Source organism: Acartia tonsa, chromosome 10, assembly GCF_053477335.1.
Source record: "Acartia tonsa isolate MP-2025a chromosome 10, ASM5347733v1, whole genome shotgun sequence".
Taxonomy (NCBI): Eukaryota; Metazoa; Arthropoda; class Copepoda; order Calanoida; family Acartiidae; genus Acartia; species Acartia tonsa.
This window is the reverse complement of record NC_137269.1, coordinates 24,227,601-24,253,903: the sequence shown is the minus strand read 5'-3', so window position 1 is coordinate 24,253,903 and position 26,303 is coordinate 24,227,601. Positions and strand designations below refer to the sequence as shown.

The following is a 26,303-nucleotide window of genomic DNA, read 5'->3' as shown; positions in this document are numbered from 1 at the left end:
TGCGAGTAAGATTTATATATGCTTGTTGCTATAAAATAAAGGAAACATTAATATGTTACTCATATATACCAGGTATTTAAAGGGATAAGACAATGGCCGATAAATTAATGAATATCCCCAATTATAAATAATACACAATATTGCCCCTTCTGTACATTACAATTAATGGTTGAAACGGTTGGACACCCATCCTAGTGAATCAACCAATCAAATTCAATAAAAGTCCCCAAAGTTGTTCAATCAGCGAATAAGAAAACGTTATTTACCACTTTGGGGTCTATTGAGTAAACAGCAATTACTTAATTTTATCATTGGGTTTACGAATTTTTAAAAAAAGAATACTTCGTCTAAAATATTGTTAACTTCTACAGTTGAGCTACCTATTGACAAAATTATCCTTGATTTTAAGCAAAAACTGTTTTATTTTAAGACAAATCTTAAATTGAGTTACAATCCTTTAGAAGAAACAATTAAACACATTAACGAATGATAAATGTTTTTAGAAATTTAATAATATTAAGACAAGTGTAAAATGATAGCGACTTTCTAATTAATAATGTGTAAAAAAAGTAGGATTTTCTATGGTTAACCTTTACTTAACCCCTAAAGTAGCAAATATCGATGATAGCGGGTTAAACCGCGTAATAATAAAGACATAAATAAATACATAGTACCAAGGCTGTTAATAAAGGTAGCCCTTCAAAGATCGCCAAATTTTAAATAGGGTGTCAATAGTTTTTTAGTAGCAAAGCTTCTCTATAATGTAACATACCCGTCTGTCTACCGGCCATTATTATTCACTTGGTCAGTCTGTCAATCTGTCTGTGATGCTTTTGAGGACATAAAATTTCAAAGAAAATTTCGTTTTTATCAGCTTTTATCAAATAGAGAAAACTGAAATTTTCTTAAGATTCGTTTGACCACTGAACAGCTCTAAGTCCGTCTGTCTGTCCGTCTGTTATGAAAACTTTCCTGTTTCATCCTTGTTATCTATACTTTATAGATCTATCCTCTTTTCACTTCCATGATTAATGTCGATTAATTGTCATTTATATACATGATGCTAATTCAACTAATTTTCAAATTATTTAAATATGCAACTTTTTTTCAATGAGCTTGGCTTTATAAACATATTGACTTGAGGTTAATGGTTGAGTAACCGTATATTTCAAGAGCGTAGCTACTCTATAGCCTACTTACGACTACGTCCCTAACATGTAAGGGATCTTTATTTAAAGAGGCAAAAAAGAGGCAAAGTTTTAATATAAAAGACTAAAATCATTCCGGGACCTATGTGCCGGTGACCTGAAAAGGAGAACTCAATCAGTCCAGTAGTTATTGAAATCCTAAGATTTAAACAATAAACCTTACTATTTTATATGTTGTTTTATCTATTTAATATCAAACTTTTTGTTTTATAGTCTAGTGGCTTTATACTACTTGCTATTATTTTATAAAGCCAAAATGAAATTTTTTTAGCTGCACCATTGATAGAAAAGAATAATATTGTCCTTGCAAATTCGGAAATGAGCCATTATTAAAAATATGAGAAATAAATTGTCCAATTATTAACATAATTTCCTTTACTCATTAATAAGTATTTCTTATTTAAACAAGGAATAAAAAAGCATTGCTTTTTAATGATTCGTCATTAATTACTATTTTTGGATAACATAACTTAAATTTCTTAAAAGTAAAATTTGCCGCTAGAATGAACCAATTAGGTGTAACCTTTGCCAAAATAAGCTAGTATTTTAGAAGGAGAAGCGTAGATGGTTTATTTTAGCGGCAAATATATGATTCATTGTATTTGTACAGATATCAAAATCTTATACAATTTTCCCGTATGCTTAGATATCGATTAATATCTACCGGTTCTGAGCCACACTGAAAAATTATGTATCGAATCGTATTATAGACTATTTTCTACAAGTAATAAAATCAATACCAGTTTTATTTGCATCGATAAAATCTTATTATTTTTATTTTTATCGGAAATCTGCCTATTAAACGATGAGATAATTATTTATTTAAAAGAGATACAGAAATTAAAAGGCAAACACATAGATTAAAAGACATTCTTACATACATACAGAAAGACAGACAGACAGATTAAAAGTTATAAAGTTTATAAGTTTAGCAAAGTATTGAATTATCAAGTTTTCAGCGACTCTAACTACTAAACTTACTTTATATTGTTCATACATTTCATACAATTTGTTGGCTTTTGTTTAAAATGTGTACTGGCCTATCATCTGTCATTTTTATTGTATGACGTCATTTTTTATTAGGCACTATAAGCTGCTTCAATAATAAATTTTAATTTTTTAGTAGATATTGTAAATCAATCAATGAATATTACATATTAACTTTAACGCTTTAAACCAAAATAGTCATTTTATCAAAGCGTTGAAAAACTTTTAAAAAAACTAAGAACCCTTAGATTATCCTAAGGAAAAAAGGAAAATACTAAACCAAAATGAAACAGTAGAGCTGCTGTTTTAAATAAACGCCTATGACTAACTGTAAGGCGGATTTATGGTAAGTTTTGTGTTAGTTTTGGCATTATATACTACGGATACTTACTAGCCAGCCATATCATATTAACTCATTTTAAATAAAACTAGCAGTTTTGCCCTTAGCCTCTAGGAGTTTTATCTTCAGATATTAGAATACTACTTAATGAAAATCCTATTTCATAAAGTATTTGTCTTTTGTCGTTTTGATTATGATAATCAATGATAGGATTAATTTTCCGTTTAGGGAAGCTTTATACAATTCCCTAAATTTGTATTTCGCAATTTGTCTATATTGCGGTTGGTTTTAGGCTTCTTCCCTTTTTCCAATAGAGACTGTTAATGTTCAATTGCCTTATTTTCATATGGACAAATTTTTACATAATTTTCAGGGAAGTGTAATAATAGGTCAAGAAAGGTAAATAATAATAAATTTTATTTAGAAGGCGTAGCAACTCTATAATCGTTACCAAAATGTGCGTCCATTAAAAAACATGATGCTTTTCAACCTTTTTCACAACATTTTTTATATGTAACATAATTATCCTATTTATCTGAGTTTTTGAATGCTGATTCCTCAAACAACAAGGTACAATATTATAAAGTGAAGCATTTTCTTTATAATCAAATCAAAAAATGTAACAGTATCCTCTATTTAAGAAGTTTTGCAACAAATTTACTTACAATTTTGTTTAGACATTTTCATTTATATTCTGATTATTCAGTTCTGACACTCTACAAGTGTTAATGTTCGTTTGTTCTAAAGTTTCAGAGCTAATTTTTCGTATTAATATAATTGTGTTTAAAAACTTTGTAGAATGGTTGAAACACCTCCTATCAATCAGTTTAATCTGCAAGTCGGCATGTTTAATTTGATTACAGAGAGGGTTACTTACAAGTTATCAAACCTTCAGGGGCTGCAAGGGACACTACTAGGTTTTATTTTATCTTTATTTGTGTAAAGAGGTTGATCCAGGGAGGAAGGGGACATTGGAATGTATATTTCGCTAGTACTCAAAGTTGTATAACAACGATATCATATTCGTTGGCTCAAACCATTTCTAAATCTTATTTGCATGACTCCAAAAAGCAGTGTCCAAACATTTCAGCCAATTATTTTAAAGTACAGAGAATTTTGGTTACTAAATAAAAAATACTTTGATATTTCTGAAAAATATATATCTTTTAATCGCATTTTAAGATTACAAACTTTTAATATTTTGTTATGTATACCTATGTGATTATTATTTAATTGAAAATTCTTCAAAATCGTATTGTCCCTTTGGATAGCCTATAGCGTAAGGTGCAATAATTATCCTTGCTTTTCAAAACAGCAAAAACATTAATAGCAAAATTTTAAAAATGATCTAGAAGTCATACTTTACTCCTTTGGAGTCAATTTTTTTTGTTTGAGCAATTATGCCGTTGGTAGCTTACACATTCTTGGGAAAATGGGTTTATTAATTTACTGCTAATGCCCTATCTCTCCCTTGAATCACATACATTAAGATCTTTTTATGTTAAACTAAACGAAAATCTATCTAAAATTTTATTTAAATTCATCTGATAATCAAACTTTATATTGATATTTTTCAATGAACACCTAAGTTATCATGATATGTACACAATAACATAAGGTTTCATTTTATTTTGATGAAGTGTCGAAACTTAAGGTAAGGGTTTCAGAGAGAGAGGGAACAATGGGCTGTTTATTATGCTAGTCCCTAAAGTTTTATAATAACGTTTTCTTATTCGTTGACTTAACAACTTTGGGGACTTTAGTGAATTTTGATTAGTTGGATCATTAAGTTGAGTGCTCAACCAATAATTTTAAACTACTGAAGGGGTAATTTTAAGTATCATCATTGGATATGTATGTACATCAATTTTTAGGCACTTGTCTTATCCCTTTAGATCCATGTAAGGGTTATTAAATATGTTCGTATATAAGTAGGATACATTCTAAAATCCAGGGAAAAGGGTATGTGATTCTGACAAACAATTCTAAGTGATAGGTAATTTCCCCTCAACCTCTTCCCTTTTCTCCCTCTTCTCACCCACTTCCCTTTCAATAACACCATAAAAACACGTTTTACTCTAACTTTACTCCAACAAAATATTTAAATTTTCGGCAATGTCAAATGGAATTAATTGGCAGAATAGCAGCCCCTGCTGAAATCTTTTTACTTTGATCTGTTCTTTCGGCATGAAAACCTTGATATTTTGCAGTACTTATTGACATAATTATGTGTATTTTTTTTCAAAAGACTTATCCTAATCGATAATTAAAGTTTGTTATTAAATTTTCTACTGATTGGGGGAGGTGTCACTTTTATTTTGAATTTTGATTATTAAACATTGAATTAAATAATAAAATATTATGCTCAAAGCGATGTTTTCATAATAAACAGGGAGGGAGAGAACATTGGACTTAAATTTGCACAGGTATCCAAAGTTTTGTATTCTTATTCGTTTCCTTAAAAATGTTGGGTACTCAAATTGAATTTTGATTGGTTGGTTCCATTTTTTTCTTGATCAAAAAGCAATGATAGGGAAAACTCCCTAACCTCTTTTTTCGCTCTGTCCCAAGAGACTAGTGGCGAAGCCAAACGAGGTGACAAAAACTATTTCACAGCATTTTTGTGCCGGCTTGAATAAAATTAAAATTCTTTTTTTTGTAAAGAAAATACATCAATGACAACATATTTGACTGCACAGTTTCAACTTTGTTTTATCAGGGATTTTAAAGTATACGACAATGGACGAAAAATTAATGTACGCCTCCAATGATGACGAGCAAAATTATCCCTTCTGTATTTTAAAATTGTTAGTAAACATTTTTGGATACATGTAGATTTAACAAAACAATCTGAATAAGGATTTATCAAAAATTAATTTTTAACAAAACATTATGTATGTACGTACAGCTTAATTTAGCAAAGGATTAAATATAGAGAAGCATCTTTATAAATTAGAATAACTTGTCTGATGGATTGTTTAATATGTTATTCCCCTTTCATGTCTATCTATTAATCCATTAGACTTAATAATAATAGATTGCCTAAAATTTACTAGAATTTAAAATTTCAAATAGCTTCAGAAACCCCTCTAAAAATTACATTTAATAAGGAGATATTAACAGGCAGGGATCTAAAGGGATAAGATAGTGGCCGATAAATTGATGTACAATCCCAATAATGATATGCAAAATTACCCTTTCTGTAGATTACAATTAGTTGGTAAAACGTTTGGACAATCAACTTAACGAACTTAAAATTAAAAGTTCTTAAGCCAACCAATAAGATATTGTTATTATAAAACTTTGGGGACTAATGTAATAAAACGCCCAATGTCCCCTTCCTGGTTACAGGACTATGTAATTAATATGACAAACATGAGTCTGAACAGCATAAGACAATAGTTTTCACAGTTACCTGTATAAACATTCATTCAAAGAGATAGAATTAAAATGTTAAAAAATTTTATATCCTGCCATGCCCTACTCACACAATAGAGATGAAAAAACTGGTTTAACAACTTCAGTGGCAAAAAACCAACTTTTAAATCTTAAATTTTTAAGATGATCTATTTTATCTCAATTTTGTAGCCCGCACATCTTTATATATTCTTGCAGAACTCCAGGAATAGGACAATAGACAATATATTAATCTTATTTAAAACTTTAATGTGTGTTGTATGGTGGTAAAAATTTTGAAAAAGTGTTACAGTTTTAACCATTTTACAAAAAAAATATATTTGGTATTAGTCTCAGAGTTAGAGAGAGAGAGGGGACAATGGACTGTTTATTACACTAGCTAGTCCCAAAAGTTTTATTATAACGTTTTTTTATTCGTTGGCTTATCAACCACTTATTTGAATCTACAGAAGGGGTAATTATGTATATCAACATTGAGGATGTACATGAATATATTGGCCATCGTCTTATTCCTTTATATCCCTGTATTAGAATTAATTTTCTTGAGGGTGTGGGGGGGGGGGTTACCCATCCTTATATTCCTGATATCCTGCTGTCAAAATATGCAAATTTACATTTTCCTTTAATTTAATTCTTTGATCAATCAAATAAAAGAGCTTCGTGAATTTTCAAACGAGAAATTTGTGGGGGGAAGATTTTTATATTTTTAAAGATTTTGGGTTAGTGTTCGAGTCCAACCTATGTTACAAAAAACGCCATACTAGAGACTTTAAAATAGTATATGTAGAGAATATTTTGTATCTTTGTTTAAATAAACTTTTGAAGGATTTTAATACAACCTAACCTAATCTAAAATACTACAAAAAAGCTATCATTTCACTAGACTTTTGTAAATTCGTTCTTTTAAATTTTTGAAGGATTAAAGGGGTGGTGGAGGGGGCTATGATGGCTCCACTTTGAGGTTAGAGGTAAAGAGTCAAAATATTAAATATCTTATTAAAAATTTGGTCAAACACTTCCTTTATTTGACCAACACTTGTAATTAAATTTCCTTCTTGATTAGGGACATAGACAAGAGTAATTCTAGATAAGTAGTTGGATGTGCGTGTGTATTTTAATATCTCGAAAACCTATAAAGGTTGACATTTTAAAGGAAGCTTTATATTGTAAGGCCCAGGCAAACAAAACTGTGTTTTTTAATCTCATATTTTTTTACTTTAATATCCGCGGAAAGCTGTCTAAATACGTTGCGATAAATAACTCTTCAAATAGACTATTTTGTAACACCTAACAGCAACCTTTCCTTTAATATTAACTTTGTGTAATACTGTATTATACCCGTTTATGAGCCAAGGCATTCGTAAAATGTAATGTAATAATCCTAACAAAGCAAGTCTTAACTTGTGCAGTATAAATATGTTTGAATGGAATTAACTAGCGGCTTCACCCTTCACTAACCATGAAGAAACAATTAATAAGGAAATCTATAATTATCAATTAATTATTGTCAAATCCATTGCATTGTAACATATTTACAAAAATTATTAAATAGCAAAAATTTGGATTATGAAAAGAAAACGAAGTAGCGGGTTTCGTCTTATTTTCACAGTAGCTTTTGATAGGTTATTTTAGTTAAGGTTAGGTTAGGTAAATGTTAATGATTGTCCCGCAGGGTTGGGAAGTAATAGGAGAAAAGCTATTGTGAAAATAGGACAAACACACTACTTTGTTTTCTTTCCATGATACAAATTTTTTTTTCATAATTAGAGGAAAGGAAGGGGAAAGCTTGTGCTGTGTTCATAATTTGCGGCTTTTCTTATTTGAGACAATTGGTAGAAGCCAAGTCACACCAAAAATTAATTATCAAAATTTAATATACTGAAGTAGCTAGATATCTGTGTGTGTGTTTTCATTAAGATCTCAAAAAGTTTAACTTTTAAAACTTATTACTAATCATAGGCAAGTTTTGGGCTATTTTTAAGTTATCGATGAATTTTCAGAATATACAAAAATAGAATTTTTAAAACTATAAATATTAATTTATCATTACTATAGAGAAACTTTTAATTACCACTGACATTTAAATTTCAAAATTTGTCTACAAAGCAAAGAATTTTTCTTGTGATTTTTTAAAAATCAGTTAAATTTAATTAGTAGGTAAGCTTATTAAATTTCTTGTGTATGTTTGAATAAATGTACAATGCTATACATAAGAAGTTCAAGTCGAAATAAACAAGCGGACAAACTTAAGTTATATAATCGCTATGATACTAAAACCAATCAACACAGAAAAATTTCAAAATCTTACAACTTAAATTGTTACAGTAAATTATTCCAAAATTTATGAAAGTTTCTTACACAAGTAGTTTAATTACTGAAAAAAAAATTAAAAATTAGCAAAAGCAATTTGTTTTGGGTGTGTTTGGGATAAGATAAGAAAATTAGGTAGGACTAGGGAAAAGTATTCGACATAACTGAAAGAATCGTTCTATCATAGTAAAAGTAATGGGAGTTTCCCTCAAAGTGGCTTTTCGAAAGGAGAACACCCTCAACCCTTTGAAAATAAGGGGGGGGGGGGGGTCGTTTGTTTGTTTATTTACTTACCCAAGTGGTTAGATTATATTGAGTATTGAGAAGCTACAAAAGAAAAAATCTACATAAAAATATTGATTGTATATTTCTAAATAGCAATGTTTCTGTTAGTCGTGTTTCATGGACAAACAGTCGGCCATAAGCTAGTTTAAAAGTAGCTTCACTAAAAGCAGCTTATATTGCCGAATAAAAAATGACGTCATACAATACAAATGACCAACAATAGGCCTGTATACATTTTATCATTTGTCAATTACAATGCATACTGGATCATTGGTACTATAAGCTGATTCGCTTCTCTACTACCAAAAATCAGACAACACTCACCTTAGAATGGTTGGAGTTAGAGTCCGAGTAAGAATACTCATAGCAGACAGAGGCTATTTCTGTGGACCCAGGGGTCAAACAAAATCAGACAAAAATCAGGCAAAATCAGACAAAATCAGACAAAAATCAGACAAAAATCAGACAAAACTCACCTTAGAATGGTTGGAATTGGAGTCTGAGTAAGAATACTCATAGCAGACAGAGGCTATTTCTGTGGAGCCGGGGGTCAGATCTCCATTGTACCCGTGTATCTTCTTCTCGTGGGACACATCAAAGCCTAAAATATATGCAAGAGGATGAGATACAGAAATTAAATCCTGTTATAAATATGTTTGGGCAAGATATCTTATTATATAAAGTAGTAAGGCTTTTTGTCTCAAGATTAAGATCTCAATGAATAATAACTTGCAAATGGTAATGAGAAACAAAACTTTATCCATGTAATTATGTTAAATTACGTATAAAATTGTGTGTGTTTTAAATTTCATCTGTAAGACAATACCATACATAATTAACTAAAAAACATTCACCATACATGTATACCTAGATTTCAAAAGGAAAATGTTTTATTTTAAATTCACAAAATGATAAACCTAAAATATTCTAAACAGTAAACTGATGAGTTGTTTACCATTTGTTGCAAGTAGACCATTTATAATTTAGCCTCCCCCCCCCCCCATTTTCATCCTTCAAAATCAATTGGGAAAAATGCATTTTAATGTTCTGTTAGGTTAAGTAAGATTCATGATAGCTTGGCATGAAGGGTTTTAGCACCAAAATGGGCTAAAATAAATTTCTGATAGAGAGAGAGAGGGGGGTGGGAGTATGAGATTTTCGAATGCATTACTTGGGAAAAAAGAGAATATTCCTGATGTCCTTGCCTCAATTTTAAAAATTCAAATTCAGGACAGAATATGTTTATTCAACAGGCAGCGTTTAACAAAGCACAAATATTCCAACAAGGAGCTTTATGTTCATTAAAAGCGTAGAAATAACCAACCAACAAAATGCATTTAAGTTTCAAAATAAACAATAATATGTTCTAAAAAGATTTAGGCTGCATATTAATTCAGTTTTAGATTCTAAATTAAGTTAATAATATAGCTTGATGTGAAACTGCTACCAGTTTTATGTGGATAAGGCAATAGATAACCGTCGTGCTAAAGTTAGGCAGGTTTGAGGCTATATATAATCAAGGGAAAATATTTATAAAAGTAAACAAACTTTAGGTAAAAGGAGAGGGAAAAATTTCTATAAATATGTAGACTTTGTTCTTACATCTTACAAAACTATTCCTTTGCAGAATATAAATCAAACCATAAGTGTTTTTTCTTTAAAAACAATATTGCCATTAGAAAATTTTGAAATTTATAGTTTTAACGGATTGAGGTCATACTAATTATATTTTGTTCTATAATACTAAATGGAACGCTTGTCTATCAGTCCATTGAGATCTTACTATATAATATATATCCGCTGGTCTAATAAGTCTTATTTTCATAAAGTGAACCTTCTTGCGATACCATAGTTTTAAGCTATTTTTCTTGAAAATAAAATATGTTTCATCAAAGAAAAAATAGATTATAACTGTAATCAAGTGTTATAATTGAACTGTTAAGCATAGTTTCAAAACTATGCAGTTTCGTGTGAACATTTATTAACTAAATCTTTGTCATAATGCAGAATACAATAGAGAAAAGAAAAAAAAACAGGAAGAATTTTTGGCGATTTTAATCGATTGAAAGTATCGAAACCCCTTTTCATCTTTTTAATAGGGGAGTAAATTTATCATGTCATATAACATGAGAGGTCTGTCAAGCCCCATAAAATAGCTATATATTGCTTAAAACCGAATAAAAAAAATTTGAAACAATGCCTCTCCCCCTAAAAAATATTTTTTGAGTGTTCAAAAACTCAAATTAAATATGAAGAGTTAGCTAGGGGTGCATCGACTCTTCACTCTTGTGTATAAGCCCCTAGAGGCTAGAAGCGAAGCCACAAAATTACAAAAAAGCAGCTAATCTTTACAATTATTATGAAAAGAGTTGTATAAGAAATACACCAGATAAAAACTTTTTTCTTTTGTTATCAAACATTCAGGGATGGTTATCTGAATAAAAACTATTTTGTTTCAATCTTAGCAATCCAAATTAATCAATTATAATTGTATTACAGTGAAAGAAATTGTTATATTTAGCTACATGGCAAAATAGTTTTTTCTTGGGAAAAATATCCCCGCCCTCCCTGCGAAAGATTACAATATTATTTAGGTTATATCTCATTGTTTATTAATATTGCTTTATTATAACTTTTCCTGATACAAAGTTTTATACACAATGTTATCTAAACCTATTCTATTCTAAAGCTTTACTTTTCTCTAGGAAAGGAGGGGACATTGGGCTGTTTATTACACTAGTACCCAAATTTTTATAATAACGTTTTCTTACTCGTTGGCTTAAAAACCTTAGGGACTTTAATGAATTTTGATTGGTTAGTTCATTAAGTTGAGTGTTCAAACGTTATTATGTACAGAAGGGGTAATTATAATCATTAGGGATGTACATTAATTTATCGGCCATTGTCTTATCTATTTAGAGATTTAGCTCTTCTCACTCTGTCTGTACGAATTAATGTTTAATTCTGTATTTGTAGGATGAAAAAACGCTAAAAAAAACACTAAATACATAGATGTAAGTAATATTTAATTGTAGAAATAAATCATATTATTTTTCATTCCATTTTAACCGATTTGTGTTTTACTGTCAAAATTGTATCTATTATGTTATCGCTTTTATTTTCAACATATTGGCATTTCTAAAATTTCTTTTTACAAAAAAAAAATTTCAATAGGTTTTTGGGTCTAAATTGGCAATTATATTTGTAAATACTTAAGACCATATGCTTCTAATATGTTTTTACAATATTGGGATAAACATATTTATTGGATCGTATTATAGACAGCTTTTCGCGGATAGTAAAATAAGAATATAAGATTGTTATCCCCGAAGACAAAACTAGAACTAATATTATCAATTTTATTTTGTTATTTGTAGAAAATTGTCTTTAATACGATCCGATTCATGATTTTTTCAGTATGGCTACGAACAGGTTCTAATCCAGCGGATAATTATCGGTGTCGATGTCATACTAAAAATCCAAATCCCAATTTCATAAAAAAAATTTTTATCTAAATGAGGCAGTTGGACTTAAACGTTTAATATTATCTTACAATTGATTAAGATGATATTTTACATGAAAGTCAAGTTTAAACATTATAGAATAAGCCTAAATCACGTAATTTTCTCGGTGCTTTGTAAGAGCACTCCTTAACAAAATGCCTAAAAATTTAATGTAGTGTAGCAAATGCCCAAATCATAACAAATCATATTCCTTGCAGAGGTAGGGAGAGTGGGGGGGAGTAAATATTGTTGTTTTGAATGGTTGAGACGCCCGATGGGGGGTGGGTGTTAGGTAAGGTAACAATTGTTAGAAATATTAAGTAGGCACTGCCATTACAATTGAAGTAACATTACTAGATTGAATTTATCTATTATACTAAATTTTATAATTAATAATTACAAATTTAAATTACAAAAATTTGTCATTATTAGAGTAGATATTTGATCACGATAAGAAAATTAAAAAAGTCGAAAAATTAACAAATACCTATTTGAAATAAAGATAAAAGTTACTCTAGAGTATTTCAATTTGAATTCATTTTTGATTTTCACACCCTTAGGAGCCAGTGACACAGCGATAGGACAATTGTGAACTTTTTTCAAATGTTTTTTTTTTGTTTCCTATTCTTTCAGTTTACAGAAAATCAATAATCTTACCCAAATGCAATAAAACAAAATATATCTTCCATTAAAGTATCTCTGTATCCCTGAAAGAGCCACTCAAAATATAAGCACCATGTGCTTTCTATATCAGGAATATAGAAAAACTGATTTTTAAATTAATATCTATTTTCATCTTAAACAGATAAATAAGTTTAGTAAAAGATATTTTTTCATCTTAAAAAGATAAAATTTTTTAGTTTTCGCGAATATGTAAAATTAAGAATGATTAAGGCGAAAAAAAGGTTTTCAACAATTATATATCATATGATAGGTCTCTAACCCCCTGATTGCAACCTCATAGACTAAGGCCCAGTATTAACCTTCTTCTGTATTCGCAATATAATCCCCCTCCCCTTCCACATTCTCTTTGGACTGTCATAGATTTAAGTAAAAGCTAGTAAAAGTGACTCCTAAATATGGGAACAAATCATAAATTTTTTTTGCCGAAGTATACCGATTTAGGAATTTTTCCTTTTAATATTCGTCAATCAGAATAGTTTGACCAAACGTTGTAACTTTTGATTCCTTTTTTAAAGACACTTAACCAACTTCGACTAACCCAAGTTTACTAAAGCAAATGGATGTGTGTTAATTTATTTGTATAAAATAAAATATCAAATTATCCGGGCTTCAGTGAATCTTCATATTGGTCCTGGGTAGATTTTATAAAAGCTAATTTTATCAGGTAAGGTCGACAGAAAAAGACATCGTCTCTTAAGAGGTGTTTCGTCGTATTTTCAGAGTAGCTTTTTTCCTATTTCTATCCTCTGTGGCGCCAATTGCCTAACCCTGCGGAGCAATAACCTAACAAAAGCTGCTGTAAAAATACGACGAAACGCCCCTTAAGATGCGCGATGTCACGAAAGGGACTATACCCACAGAAACTAGTAAATTCTACTTATAGATCTATTCACCAATGGACCAATTACTCTATAATTTTCAGGAAGCTTCTGATTGGAATTGGTCATAAAATACTAAAATAAGATGTTGGTAATACAAAATCAAGAAAACAAAAACACCAGAGGCTACAGTGCTGCCAATAGTATGAATAAACGGTAATTAATTTTAACAAACAATGTGTAATTACAGAGTTAAATAATAATTTAAGTAACTTTTGCTAATTGAAAGTAATAATTATTTGAGGATAAACGAATAAGTTCACTAGCTTAAAATAGCTTCTATTGATAAATAGTCCACAGGAACGTAAATAAGACGCTTAACTCGTTTGAATCTAAACAAGAATATATAACAATCCTAAAAATCTAACTTATACAAATTACAACTGTGTATTTTTTTTAATTTGGAGGAAATTAGTTTATCCTCCGTTTACATATCCTAATAATCCTTTAAGTTTATATAAATTTGTATAAATAAACCACAGCAGCTAATTGGCTTTAACAAGGTGGTTTTTGCTGGTGCACATACATTTCAGGTAAAATTAGCAAAGTATAGGATAAGCAAGGACGATTTTGTCTAAATGTAGCGCAGAAATTCTAAAAATACTGCATAATTTTGTTGTATTCATTCAAAAGACACAAGAAACTTCTTTCCAAAACATAATATGATATAATAAAAACTATAACTTAGGTACGTCCGAAAAACGGTTTTAAATCTTCAAGATTACGTTAAATAACAATCTGTGCTTTTTTTTCAATATTACATTTACTAAATATGACGTAAAGTTTTCATACGTAATACTTTACATTAGTTTTAATAGTTTTATCATGGTATTGCCTCACTATTTTGTTGAAATAAATGTTCTTGGTATTTAAAAAAAAAACTAATTTTGTTATGACGAAGAAACTCTGTTGTTCTATGCATCAATAATCTTGAATAGTGAAAAGAGTTTTAGAAATTAATAAATGTTTATTTTATGTTTCACCAGTTTGTAAACATAATTAATTAATTAATTTTTTAAACAAGGACAATTATATCGATAAGTAGTTATTAATGTATTAATTAACAAGGATACAACATCTAAAAGTAGCGAATAATAAGCGAATGCACGCTTACGAGAGAGGGGACAATGGGCAATTTATTACATTAGTCTCCAAAGTTTTATATTAACGTTTTCTTATTCTATGGCCTATCAAATTTTGGGACCTTCGGTAAATTCTGATAAGTGACCAAACGTTTCAACCATTAATTGTAATCTACAGAAGGGGTAATTATATGTATAATCATTGCATTTGGGGATGTACAACAATTTATCGGATATTGTCTTATCCCTTTAGATCCTTAACGCTTAATAGTCAGAGGAAAAGATCACAAAAAAGTTTCACAATGTTGTATAACTTGAGTTAAACATCAACATTACTGTTAGATTGACGGACAGACTTACAAATAGATTAAATGGTAGAGCCTCATAGTTCAGGTAAATCTATTTTTAAATGTTAGACGTCTATCTTCAAAAGCATCCAATTAAATACATTTACAACTAAAGAGGACAGTTCGACGAACAAAAGTTATATACAAAATGTTCATCATATGAATCTTCAAAGCATAGCAGTCTTTAAAGATATACAGACAGACAGACAGACGGATAAGATGAGTCACAAACTAGCTTCGCTATACTAAGAGCATAAAGTTCAACGTATTTGAAATAAAGGTCTCGGTTACGTTCTCAGAAAATTTAATATATAACAGAGATGGTACTGTGTTTTCTTTCTGATCTAATTTAGAACAACGACCACTGCCCCCCTTCCACCCTCTTTCAAAAATAAACATTTTTCACTTAAAAGCTTCGTTTGTGGTTTATATGTCATATGATGGAAATCGCTATTTGTTTTAATATAAAAAAAATGGGTCCTTTCGTGGATTTTTACTGCACACCATTTTCGCAGGAAGTGTACAATTCTCATTTTTTGTTGGCGATTTTTTCTTTATTTAAGAGTGTATGTCTGTCTGTTTGTAACGGTTAGCAGATTGGAATTTAAAGTTGTGCACTAAGATTCTTTTTAAAAGCGAAGCTTTTCTATAATTAGGGTCGGTCCGTCCGTACGTCCGTCCGTCCGTAACAGATAGCTTTTTTCGTTAATTTAGGCATGTTAGAATTGTCCTATCGATTTCAAATTTTGCATGGTGATTCCTTTAGCAGTTAGGTACGATTTAGAAAGCGTAGCAACTCTATAATCATTACCAAAATATTCGTACGTCCATTTTAAACATGATGATTTTTTTACTTTTTTAACATCAAATTTTTATGTGATCTAATTATCCGATTGGTCTGATTTTTGGTATATTGATTCCTGGGACAACAAAGTATAATGTAATAAACGAAGCAACTCTATAATCAAGTCCTAAAAATGTAAGTATGTCCATAAACATTATCCTGTATCAAGCAGTTTTTTAACAAATTTACTCACAATTTTGACTCTTATACATTTATATTATGATTATTCAGTTCTGAAACTATACAAGTGTTAACGTCCGTTTGTCTTACCGTTTCAGTGCTTTGCTTTTATGGATGTTGTCATCCTTGTTACAATAAGTGTTTCAAAATCAAGGTATTTTCATTATAATAACCAAAAGTGTATTTTTTCAATATGATTCTTAGAACAATAAGGCACAAAAGAGTGATATATCTTAAATAAGATCTCAAAAAGCTAGCGTGTTTTTCTAAGCATGTTATGACAGTAATAGTTTGTTGAGTCTTATTATCTAAAAACTGTTGTTTTTTTATTGATGTTATCCTTGTTTCTTATTAAGATTGCTCAACTTTATGAAACCATGGAGGGGGGACAGGACTATGTATCCTGTCATATTAATCATGTTATACTTTTGTGTCTTTAGCATCGCGTCTGCAGCTAAAACAGCTGGTGTTAACCGCGACTTTATAGTTACGCGGCTGAAGATGAATTTCAATTACCAAAATTTCGATTATTTATCTATCTATAGTTTTTAACCTTTTTTCTCCTTTAAACCTCTTTTCTATTATAAAAGGAAGAAAGCTTCACTGAAGAAACAAATACTTTAAATAGTCAAGCCATTACTGCGGTCTTGAATGACATTCAAATGTTAAGTGAAGACAAGAATGGTTTAAATTAGAAAATATTTTGAATGTCTTCGGGAGGCATATCTCCTTCCTTGTTTGTATAATTTGGGGGGTAAAATTGCACACAATATTTCTACAATTACTGACATAATAAAGGTTTGGCCTGTCGTTACAAATATCAAGAAAATACAGGATAAAATACATAATATTGTGTAACTTTGATTACTATCTTTATTACAATAAAGGATTGTGATGTTTTATTGTCTGTCTGTCTAAAGTAAGAACAATCTCGCCATTTTCCATTATTTAAAACTTATTTTAAATCGTTTTAAAAGATTGTTAAAAACAAGAGGAAGTAGAATAGTTATTTATCGCAACATGTAATAAACAGCTTTCCGCGGATATAAAAATGTACACTTATAAGATTAAAACTAGTTTCGTCAGTCCCGAGATGCCGAAGGCATGGGATAAAAAAACTGGTTTCAATGTTATGATTGTACATTTTAATATTCGTAGAAAATTGGATATAATACAATACAAAACATGCTTTTTAAGTATGGCTTAGAACCAGCGGATATTAATAGGTTTCGAAGCCATACTGGAAAATAACAAAAAGTTTATATTCAAACATTATACTATTAAAATTGTTGTATGTATGTTGCCTTTTAAATATTCAGCATTCAAAATTATGAGAAGGGATAATCTTTTAAGAATAAGGTTTGTAGTATGCTTGGTTTGGTGTACCTAATTTTCAGGGAAGCTTTAAAATTAAAAAAGGGCGTCATTTAAAAAAAAATTTAAAACTTTATGGGCACGTTAAAAGATTTTTTCCTATGTTTAAGAAGCTGTTTATTTTCTCTTGGGAGGGTGGTGATACCCTCGCCCAAAATAGTTATAGAATATCCCAGGACCCATGAGAAGCTACACTGTAAAGAGAACCATATCGACAGGAAATACGTAAAAAGCAGCTACATATACAAGACTAAAAATTACAGCATCGTAGAAACATATTTTTGAAAGTGTTCGAGATTAATGTCAAATATTTTTACGAATGTAAAAAGGAATGTAAAATAAAATACTATCATAATATGTGAAGGATTTACTTAAGGAGCGCAGCAGTAACGAGTTTACTTTAGAGAAATAAACAATTACAACAAAATTAGTGTATTCCAATTTGTATACTATGACTTTTATTCCAAGCTTAATTTTTACGCTCAGAAAGTTTTTAGTTTGAAAAATTTAAACTCAAAATATATTTAAACCATTTAAAACCTCACAAGACAGCATAAAAAAATTATAAAAAGCTTTTTTTGTCTTTAAGATCGCATACTTGCTATTTATGCGTTTATTTATATATTTAATGCCTGGGCAGACGTAAGTTGTTTTTCGAGATGGTATATCCACCACTTTACATATACATTTAGATATATATAGAGGTATCTAAATATAAATGGCTATCTTTGTAAAATCAGCTTCAACACATGAGCACCACTTGAAATATATTTATGAATGGTTTTGATGAATTGAGCGAGAAATCTCATTTCAGCTTTAAATAAGTGTTTAAACACTTTTGCTATTTTTTTCAATAGCGAGGATAATGTAAGAATTTATGGGAAAATTCCACTATAGTATGGGAGGAAAGACTTTTACTGCAGGACTCTACCTTGTGTCCCTAACTTAACCTAACCCAACCAAACCTAAACCAAACAAATAAGACAAAAAAGTTATAAGTTTCCATTAGAAGATATTTGTAGTTACACTCATACAAGATAATTTGGTTAACAGACGGACCGACATCTAAAGCTTGCAAAGTAGCTTTGCAAACAAAAATAACATTAAAGTCTTTTTTTACAATACTTATGAAAGTTAGTTGCACGATATTGCATAACATAATGGGAAAAGATACGTTTTCGGAAAAAATAAAAAAATAATGTTTAGTTTTCAATAAGAAAATAGCTAAAACATAATCTGGATCAATAGCAAGCTTGCGTAAACATTAAAAACTTTTGGCTGTTATCTTAGTATATTGAACAATTGTTAGTGTATTCGAAATGGGAGGGAAGAGGCAGCAAAATAGCCTAAAATCATCCGGTGCCCTATCCAGCCTAAAAATAGCCTAAAACCAGCTCAGAACCTATAACAAGTTTTACTGTAACGGAGAACCCTATCAGTTCAGCGGTAAGCGAGTTTCTCCGCTACTGACCAAAAAAGCTTACTACTTTATACCATAAGACAAACAATATTCTTTTGTAATAACTTTCCTTTCTTAGACCCAATCAAGCTTACAATACAATATTACACACGGAGAGAGGAAATATTGTGCTATTTATTGCACTAGTCCCCAAAGTTTTATAATAGCGTATTTTTATTTGTTGGCTCTTCAACTTTAGGGGTCTTGAATTTTGAAAGGTTAGTTCATGAAGTTGAGTGTCCAAACATATCAACCACTAATCGTAATCAACGGAGAAGGTAATATTGTGTATCATCATTTGGGATGTATATTTTAAAACAATTTGTCGACCATTGTCTTACCCTTTAGATCCCTGAATATTACAGCATTATTTGCAATAAGTATTTTTTTTTAAAGCAGCTAATCTAAAACTAGATTTGTCCATCTGTTGTTAATCAGTTAAAAAGGGAACTTTCACATACACTTATTCTAATTTTGTCTGAAACCATTAGGACAAGATAGAGTCGTTCTATGTAATTGAACTTTGTTTGTATTTCATGCTACTAATGTAAATCTGATTGCTTTGTTTTGAAGTTTCGTCTTATGTGAAAAATATTAACCTTGTTGACTTTACTAAATCCTTTTAGCTCATAAATTGTAACAGTAAATCTAAAAAAAAATTTAGAACAAAATATTTATGAACATTTAACATAAAAAAGATATTGCCAACCGTCGGATCAATTGGGCGCTTTGTAATGTAAACCCAGAACCACTTCATTATGCAATCTACATTTTCCTGGATATTTTGTCTACGGTAGTCCATAAGTGTACAGCTTTACAGTACATTGTTTCTATTTGTTAAAGCAACACGTATGTTAAAAGAAAAAGTATCTTTTTAAAGTAAAATGCTTTTTTTTTAATCAAAATCTATATTTTTGTATTTTTTACCGATCCACTTCATTATGCAAATCAAAAGAAAATCGATGGGAAAACGTTTGTTTTGCCCTTTTCCCCACTTTTAAAAAATGATTCTGATAAAATAACAATTTTTTAAGGGATTTATGCATTAATTATAATGAAAAACAGTTTAAGGTAGATTTTAATGATTTTTCTAAATAAGAAATAATTGAAAATAAGAAATTCTATCCCTATCACTTAAGAGGACAGCTGCCGACCCCCAGTCTTATGGATAAAGCTAAATACATGTTAAAAATAAAAATTAGCATGAAAAGTATACAAAAATGTTTTTGATGTGTTAAAAAAAATCCATTTTAAAATCTTGATTTTGAGGATGATGGCCTTTAAGATGCTCTTACTGGTGGTGATGGTGAGCTAAATGTTATCAAAGTGCATGCTCATGATGAAAACTTATATATTGAACTATGGTTTAATTTTTGTAGTCATAGCAGCCTCCAGCCAAGCAATATTAAAAAAGAAAAAAATTGCAATTTTAATTACTAACATTCATAAAGTAAATAATGTAGTTTTTAGATAATGGTTATATTTCATGTCGAGAGGCTCCACTGGAGGCTGCTATGACTACAAAAAATGGTACATAGGTTAATAGACAAGTTGTTGTAATGGTCATGTACTTAGATAACATTTAGCTCACCCTCACCACCAGTAAGAGCATCTTAAAGGCCATCATCCTCAAAATCAAGATTTTAAAATGGATTTTTTTAACACATCAAAAAATATTTTTGTATACTTTTCAGGGTAATTTTTATCTTTAACATGTATTTAGCTTCATCCATAAGACTGAAGGTCGGCAGCTGTCCTCTAAAGTGATAGGGGTAGAATTTCTTTTTTTCAATTATTTCTTATTTAGAAAAATCATTAAAATCTACCTTAAACTGTTTTTCATTATAATTAATGCATATATCCCTTAAAAAATTGTTATTTTATCAGAATCATTTTTTAAAAGTGGAGAAAAGTGCAAAACAAACGTTTTCCCATCGATTTTCTTTTGATTTGCATAATGAAGTGGATCGGTAAAAAATAAAAAAATATTGATTTTGATTGAAATATAAGCATTTTACTTTAAAAAGAATCTTTTTCTTTTATCATACGTGTTTCTTTAACAAATAGAAACAATGTACTGTAAAGCTGTACACTTATGGACTACCGTAGACAAAATATCCAGGAAAATGTAGATTGCATAATGAAGTGGTTCTGGGTTTATATACATTTAAGTAAAATAAAATAGATCCAATTAATATTTGTCTAACATTTATCTAGTTTAAGATTAATTGTCTGTGTCCTTGTTAAGCTAAATTCTAAATTGGATTCTATTTTTGAGGGATGCAAAAAAATCGGATTGAAAAAAAAGTTTAAACTCAAAGTTTATCCAAATAAGTTTTTTTTTATGTAATTCAAGCTTATTTAGGAAGTAATACAGGTTATAATTGAGTGTTATTTTAAAGGTTCTTTTTAATTCAAAACAAATATGCTTAAGACCCAATAGAATGCTAAACCGATTGTGTGTGTCATATTTTAGAGAAGCTTCATATTGCTCCTTGCAGATTTATAGCATAAATTTTTTTGAACAAAAAACTTGTGATTTAAACAAAAATCTTGGGGGGGCTGTTTGAAAACCCCTTGTATTTATATAAGTTAGTGGCGCACCCAGCACTTAGCTAACTTTGTCCAATGGACAGGGAAGAAGATTAAGTCGTAAAAACATTAAATTTTTCAACATTTTTGTTGCATCAGTTATTTGCAATTAACTATCGACTGCGAGAAATAAGGAATCCGCAAATGAAAAATTATGTCATAAGTAGCAAAGCAATTTTTAAAGAGAACAGCAAACTGTGATACTAATTCTCAAAAGTTTAAACTACCATCATCACATAGGACGTTAATAAAATATATACATAACAGCGGCTACGCCCCTAAAGGCCTCTAGGGGAGACGTCGACCCTCCCCACACACTATGAGAATTTATACTGCAAAAGAAAATCATATCGGTTCAGCCGTTAGCGAGATCCTTTGGTGAACACAGGCTTACAGACAGACAGTATCAACAATATCAAATTTTAAATCTCTAACAAAAATTTTCTACGATTTATTTTACAAAATTCATGTCTCTTTTCTGACCAAACAATCTTTTTTACAATTGCATTTAAAAATGTTTGCTTCTATTAATTGGCAAAATCCTACATAAGCTTAGTCAAAACCAAACAATTCATCTACTCTTGCAGCTTACTTGAAAAGCAAATGCATTTCAATCAGGCATTAAATATTTTTTTAAAGAATAAGGATAAAAATATTTGCAGGAAACCATTTAGTTTGAAAAGGACAAACCTTAAACCTAAGCTTACCCCCTAATATCTCGTGTTTCAAGCCAGCTTAACAAGGACAATTACGTCTAAAATTAGCGTAGCAATAACGAGTATTGAGTAGAAAAAAAAGAACTAGTAATAACTCTAACAGATATACACAAAAAAAAACATATTTTAACAAGCATTGTCAATGAATCACTAAATATGAACTCCAAGACGTCCAAGTACCGTCCATGGCACTTTAAAATTGTTACAAGATAGGACAGCGCCTAAATATAAAGAAGCTACGCTTATAAAAAAAATCCTTTGAATACCACAATATATAATATTCTGTTATTTGACCTTTTTTGTTAAAGGTTTTGCTTTATATTTTGTGTTTATACATTTAAGCTACATTTTTTTAATAACTGATTTATATTTTATATGTTTATCACTTAATGGTTACACTACAGGCTACCAAACCTTATAATGAATAGCGCCTGTTGGGGTCTAAAGTATTCTATCTACAATTAAAATTAGTAACATCTCCTAAAAAATTAGCAGTATAGGGTTTAAAAAAGATCTAAGACTTGTACAAATACACACTGCTAAAATTGCTTATATTTGCTAGGTGAAAACAACACCCTATTATTAAACAGGGGTTAAAACCATATTCAATTTATAATTTTAGCCTTAAAAATTTAGTTGGGAAAAAATCAGCCATGTGAAAGCTTTTAGGGGTGTTAATAATTATATAGGCAGAGCTTTTTTTGTAATTTGAATGTTAGGGCTCGTCGGTCGCAGCAATGTTATGCGAATCATGAAAGAAAAACCGCAGATGTACTATTCTTGGACAATGTATTATTTTATTTAAATTCAGCAGCAGCTATTATTCACAAATGGCTGTATATTTGGCGGCCGCTTTGACCTGTTTTAGACATTTAATACTCTAAAACATAAAGAGAAAATATTTTTTTTCTTTATGCTCAAGTAAATGTCCATCAATGACAAAGTGAAAGACATTTACTTCAAAGTCTAATGACAATCCCAGGTATGCTAAAAAATTGACACGTAGACAGGATGAGAGAAATATATCTTGAAAATTCAATTTCATAAAACAAGACAAAAGTATGTACAGAAAAAAATATGGACATTATTGGGTTTTAATCATTTTTTGAATACCAATTTTTGATCTAATTTGAGCCATGGCAAAAATACATGTATGGTCCCATAATAACCCTACTTTTTATTTTCTTTTTTCAGTCAACTACAAACAACTAAATATATATCACCTCTACTAATTCAAATTTCTAAGCTATAAGGTATAGTTTAATGTATTCAATTAAATAGGGTTTCAAAAAGTATTATGTTAATAAAATCTTTTTATCTGTTTGTCTGTTGGTAAGTTAAAAAAAAATATTTTATCTTTGTTTTTTGTTGTTGATATTTTGCCTTGGTCCTTGGAGTTTTCTCAATGACATTAAAACAATCCAAAGATTAAAGTTAAGAACTTTAAATAATTTCTAGTATTAGATATCCATGCAAAAATAAAACAAAACTTTTTAAGAAGATCGTGAAGGCAAAAGAAAGAATTTAACATTCCAAAGCTGGGTTCTAGGAATTGATAATTAAGGTGAAATAACAGCATGATTTCTAACTCATCTAGCCTTATATAATTTTCAATATTACTGTGACATAAAAGACTTTGGGTCATGTTTAAGATTGTTATCACAGAACAGACAAATTCCTTCAGGTTGCCACACACGCATTTTTTCTTTTCTGTCAATTTAAAAGTCAGCTTTGTGGCTAAAATTCTAGATATCATTTAAATAATAAGAACTTTCTTGTACATATTTTTATTTTCAGGTCAAAAAACATCGCAAGAAAGAGTTTTGAAATTGATGAAAATTCTTTAAAAACATTAATTTTCAACAGAGGCAGCTTTTCTTAAATTCAAATCAACATGAAAAAATGCGGAAATAGCTCCTGCTGCGCGTATGCCGCGTAAGCCTTTATCTTATCTTTACACTAAAGCCACAGATATTAGAATAGGGAATAAGATTATGAAAGAAATTTGGAGAGAGCTGTATCATTTAACTTAAATATAAGAAAAAAATACCTCTTCAGAAGATTGAAATTAATGGTTAAATTTACTTTGCTAGTTTGATCTAACCAATCAAGAATTAGGTACACATAGTATTTAAGCAATTGAATAAGAGAGGGTATTTTCTAATCTTTGGGAACCATTATATTTTACCATTCCAATATCTTCTCTCTCCCTGGTTAAGATAATAAGTCATAGGATTCTGAGTTTCGTATATGACACATTGAAGATTTATCAATTTTTATAAAATATTTTAATAAATAGAAATGGAATATATCTTATATATAACCCACAATAATTTAAATTATTTTCCAAATAGAAAATATGAAAACAATACTGCCTTTATATTAATTTTAGTGTGAAACCTTTGTCTGTGTGTCCTCCAAGATTGATAGTGATATGCTTTGACATTAACTTGGTGTAAGAACAGTACGCCACCTCAATCATAAAACATGAGCAGTGCCATGACTGGAGACTTGTACCCAGGGTTGCATAGAAAAAACAAAAGACAATAAATCAATCTTAAAATAATTGGACAACAAATGTCTAAACTTTCAATGGAAAGTATTGATTCAATTTAATTGCAATAGTCAGTTGGTTTCAGCCCTGTAGGCTCTTTATTGGTTTTTAATTTTCCATTTTTAAGTTTAAAATCAAATAAACCAATCGATTAGGTAGTAAAAAATCATAAATCAGAAAAAGAAAATATAATAGACAGCTTTCTGCAGATATTAAAAGGAAGATTAAAACGATGCTATACAGAATTTTTAAGTATGGCTGAGAACCAGTTCTTATCAAGCAGATAATAATCAGTTTCGAAGCCACGATAAAAAATAAATTACTTTACGCCTGAAAAAAAGACCCCACTGAGATATCACTTTTTGTTTTGTTTTTATTATCTGAGCATCATTTTTTTGTTTCAATTGGTATCTTTCAATCTCCACGCTTCAGCATTTAGTTATCCCTGTAAAGAAAAGTTTTCTGGAAAAAAATAAGGGAAAGGTGGGTTTTAAGCAATTTATCATTTTAAAGGAATAAATATGTATACCATAAAACAAGTAGATAAGTTTACTACTATAACAGTTAATAAAAAAAATAGGATGATGGGTTATTTTATTCCAAAAGTGATTTTTCAAAAAAGGGTAGTGGTATTTCAATAAACCTTCCCTGGACCTACAAAAGGTTTCACGTCAAAGGGGAACTATATCGGTTCAGCGTTTAGTGAAATCTGTCATTACAGACATACAGATAAAAATCCTGTTACTTTTATATATAAGGAAAGAGGTACTGAATATATTTCCAGACTATTATATTAGTTAATATACTTAATACTAGTTAATTGGGTTAGGTTAATTAAAGATTAACAACCATTAGAGAAACCAGAAGATGGTCTGTTAAGAAAAAAATAGTTTCTGGTTTTGGGAGAACATAATATTTTCTAGTATGGCTTCGAAACTGATTAATGTCCGCTGGATTAGAACCGGTTCTCAGTCATACTGAAACATTATGTAAAACTTTTTCTCGTATTCATTCGAATCCGGTGGATAGGAACCAGTTCTCATCCATACGAAAAAACTATGTCTAGCATCGTTTTACATCCAGCTTTCTACGAATATAGAAATGTACAATCATAAGATTAAAACCAGTTTTTTTAGCCGGTGCCTCCGGCACCTCGGGGCTAAAAAAACTAGTTTTAATCTCATAATTGTACTTTCTATATCCGCGGAAAGCCGTTTATAATACGATGCGAGAAATAACTATTCTCGTATTCATTCGAATCCGGTTGATAGGAACCGGTTCTCATCCATACGAAAAAACTATGTCTAGCATCGTATTATATCCAGTTTTCTACGAATATAGAAATGTACAATCACAAGATTAAAACTAGTTTTAATCTTATAATTGTTCATTCTATATCCGCGGAAAGCCGTTTATAATACGATACGAGAAATAACTATTAACAGCTAGGGCCTTTCGACCCCTCATGGATAACAAAACTAGTTTTAATCTTAAAATTTTTCATATTAATATCCGTGGAAAGCTGTTCATAATACAATGCGAT

The 26,303-nt window shown here is 29.9% G+C and overlaps 1 protein-coding gene across 1 annotated transcript in view; it reads right to left on the bottom strand.

Annotated features, from left to right (window-relative positions):
- LOC145329684 (netrin receptor UNC5B-like) overlaps positions 1-26,303 on the bottom strand; it is a 153,825-nt gene that overhangs the window by 10,968 nt on the left and 116,554 nt on the right. The window contains exon 13 of the mRNA XM_080174044.1: positions 9,024-9,148. Coding sequence (XP_080030170.1) covers positions 9,024-9,148 — 125 coding nt within the window. The remainder of the gene's footprint in view (positions 1-9,023; positions 9,149-26,303) is intronic.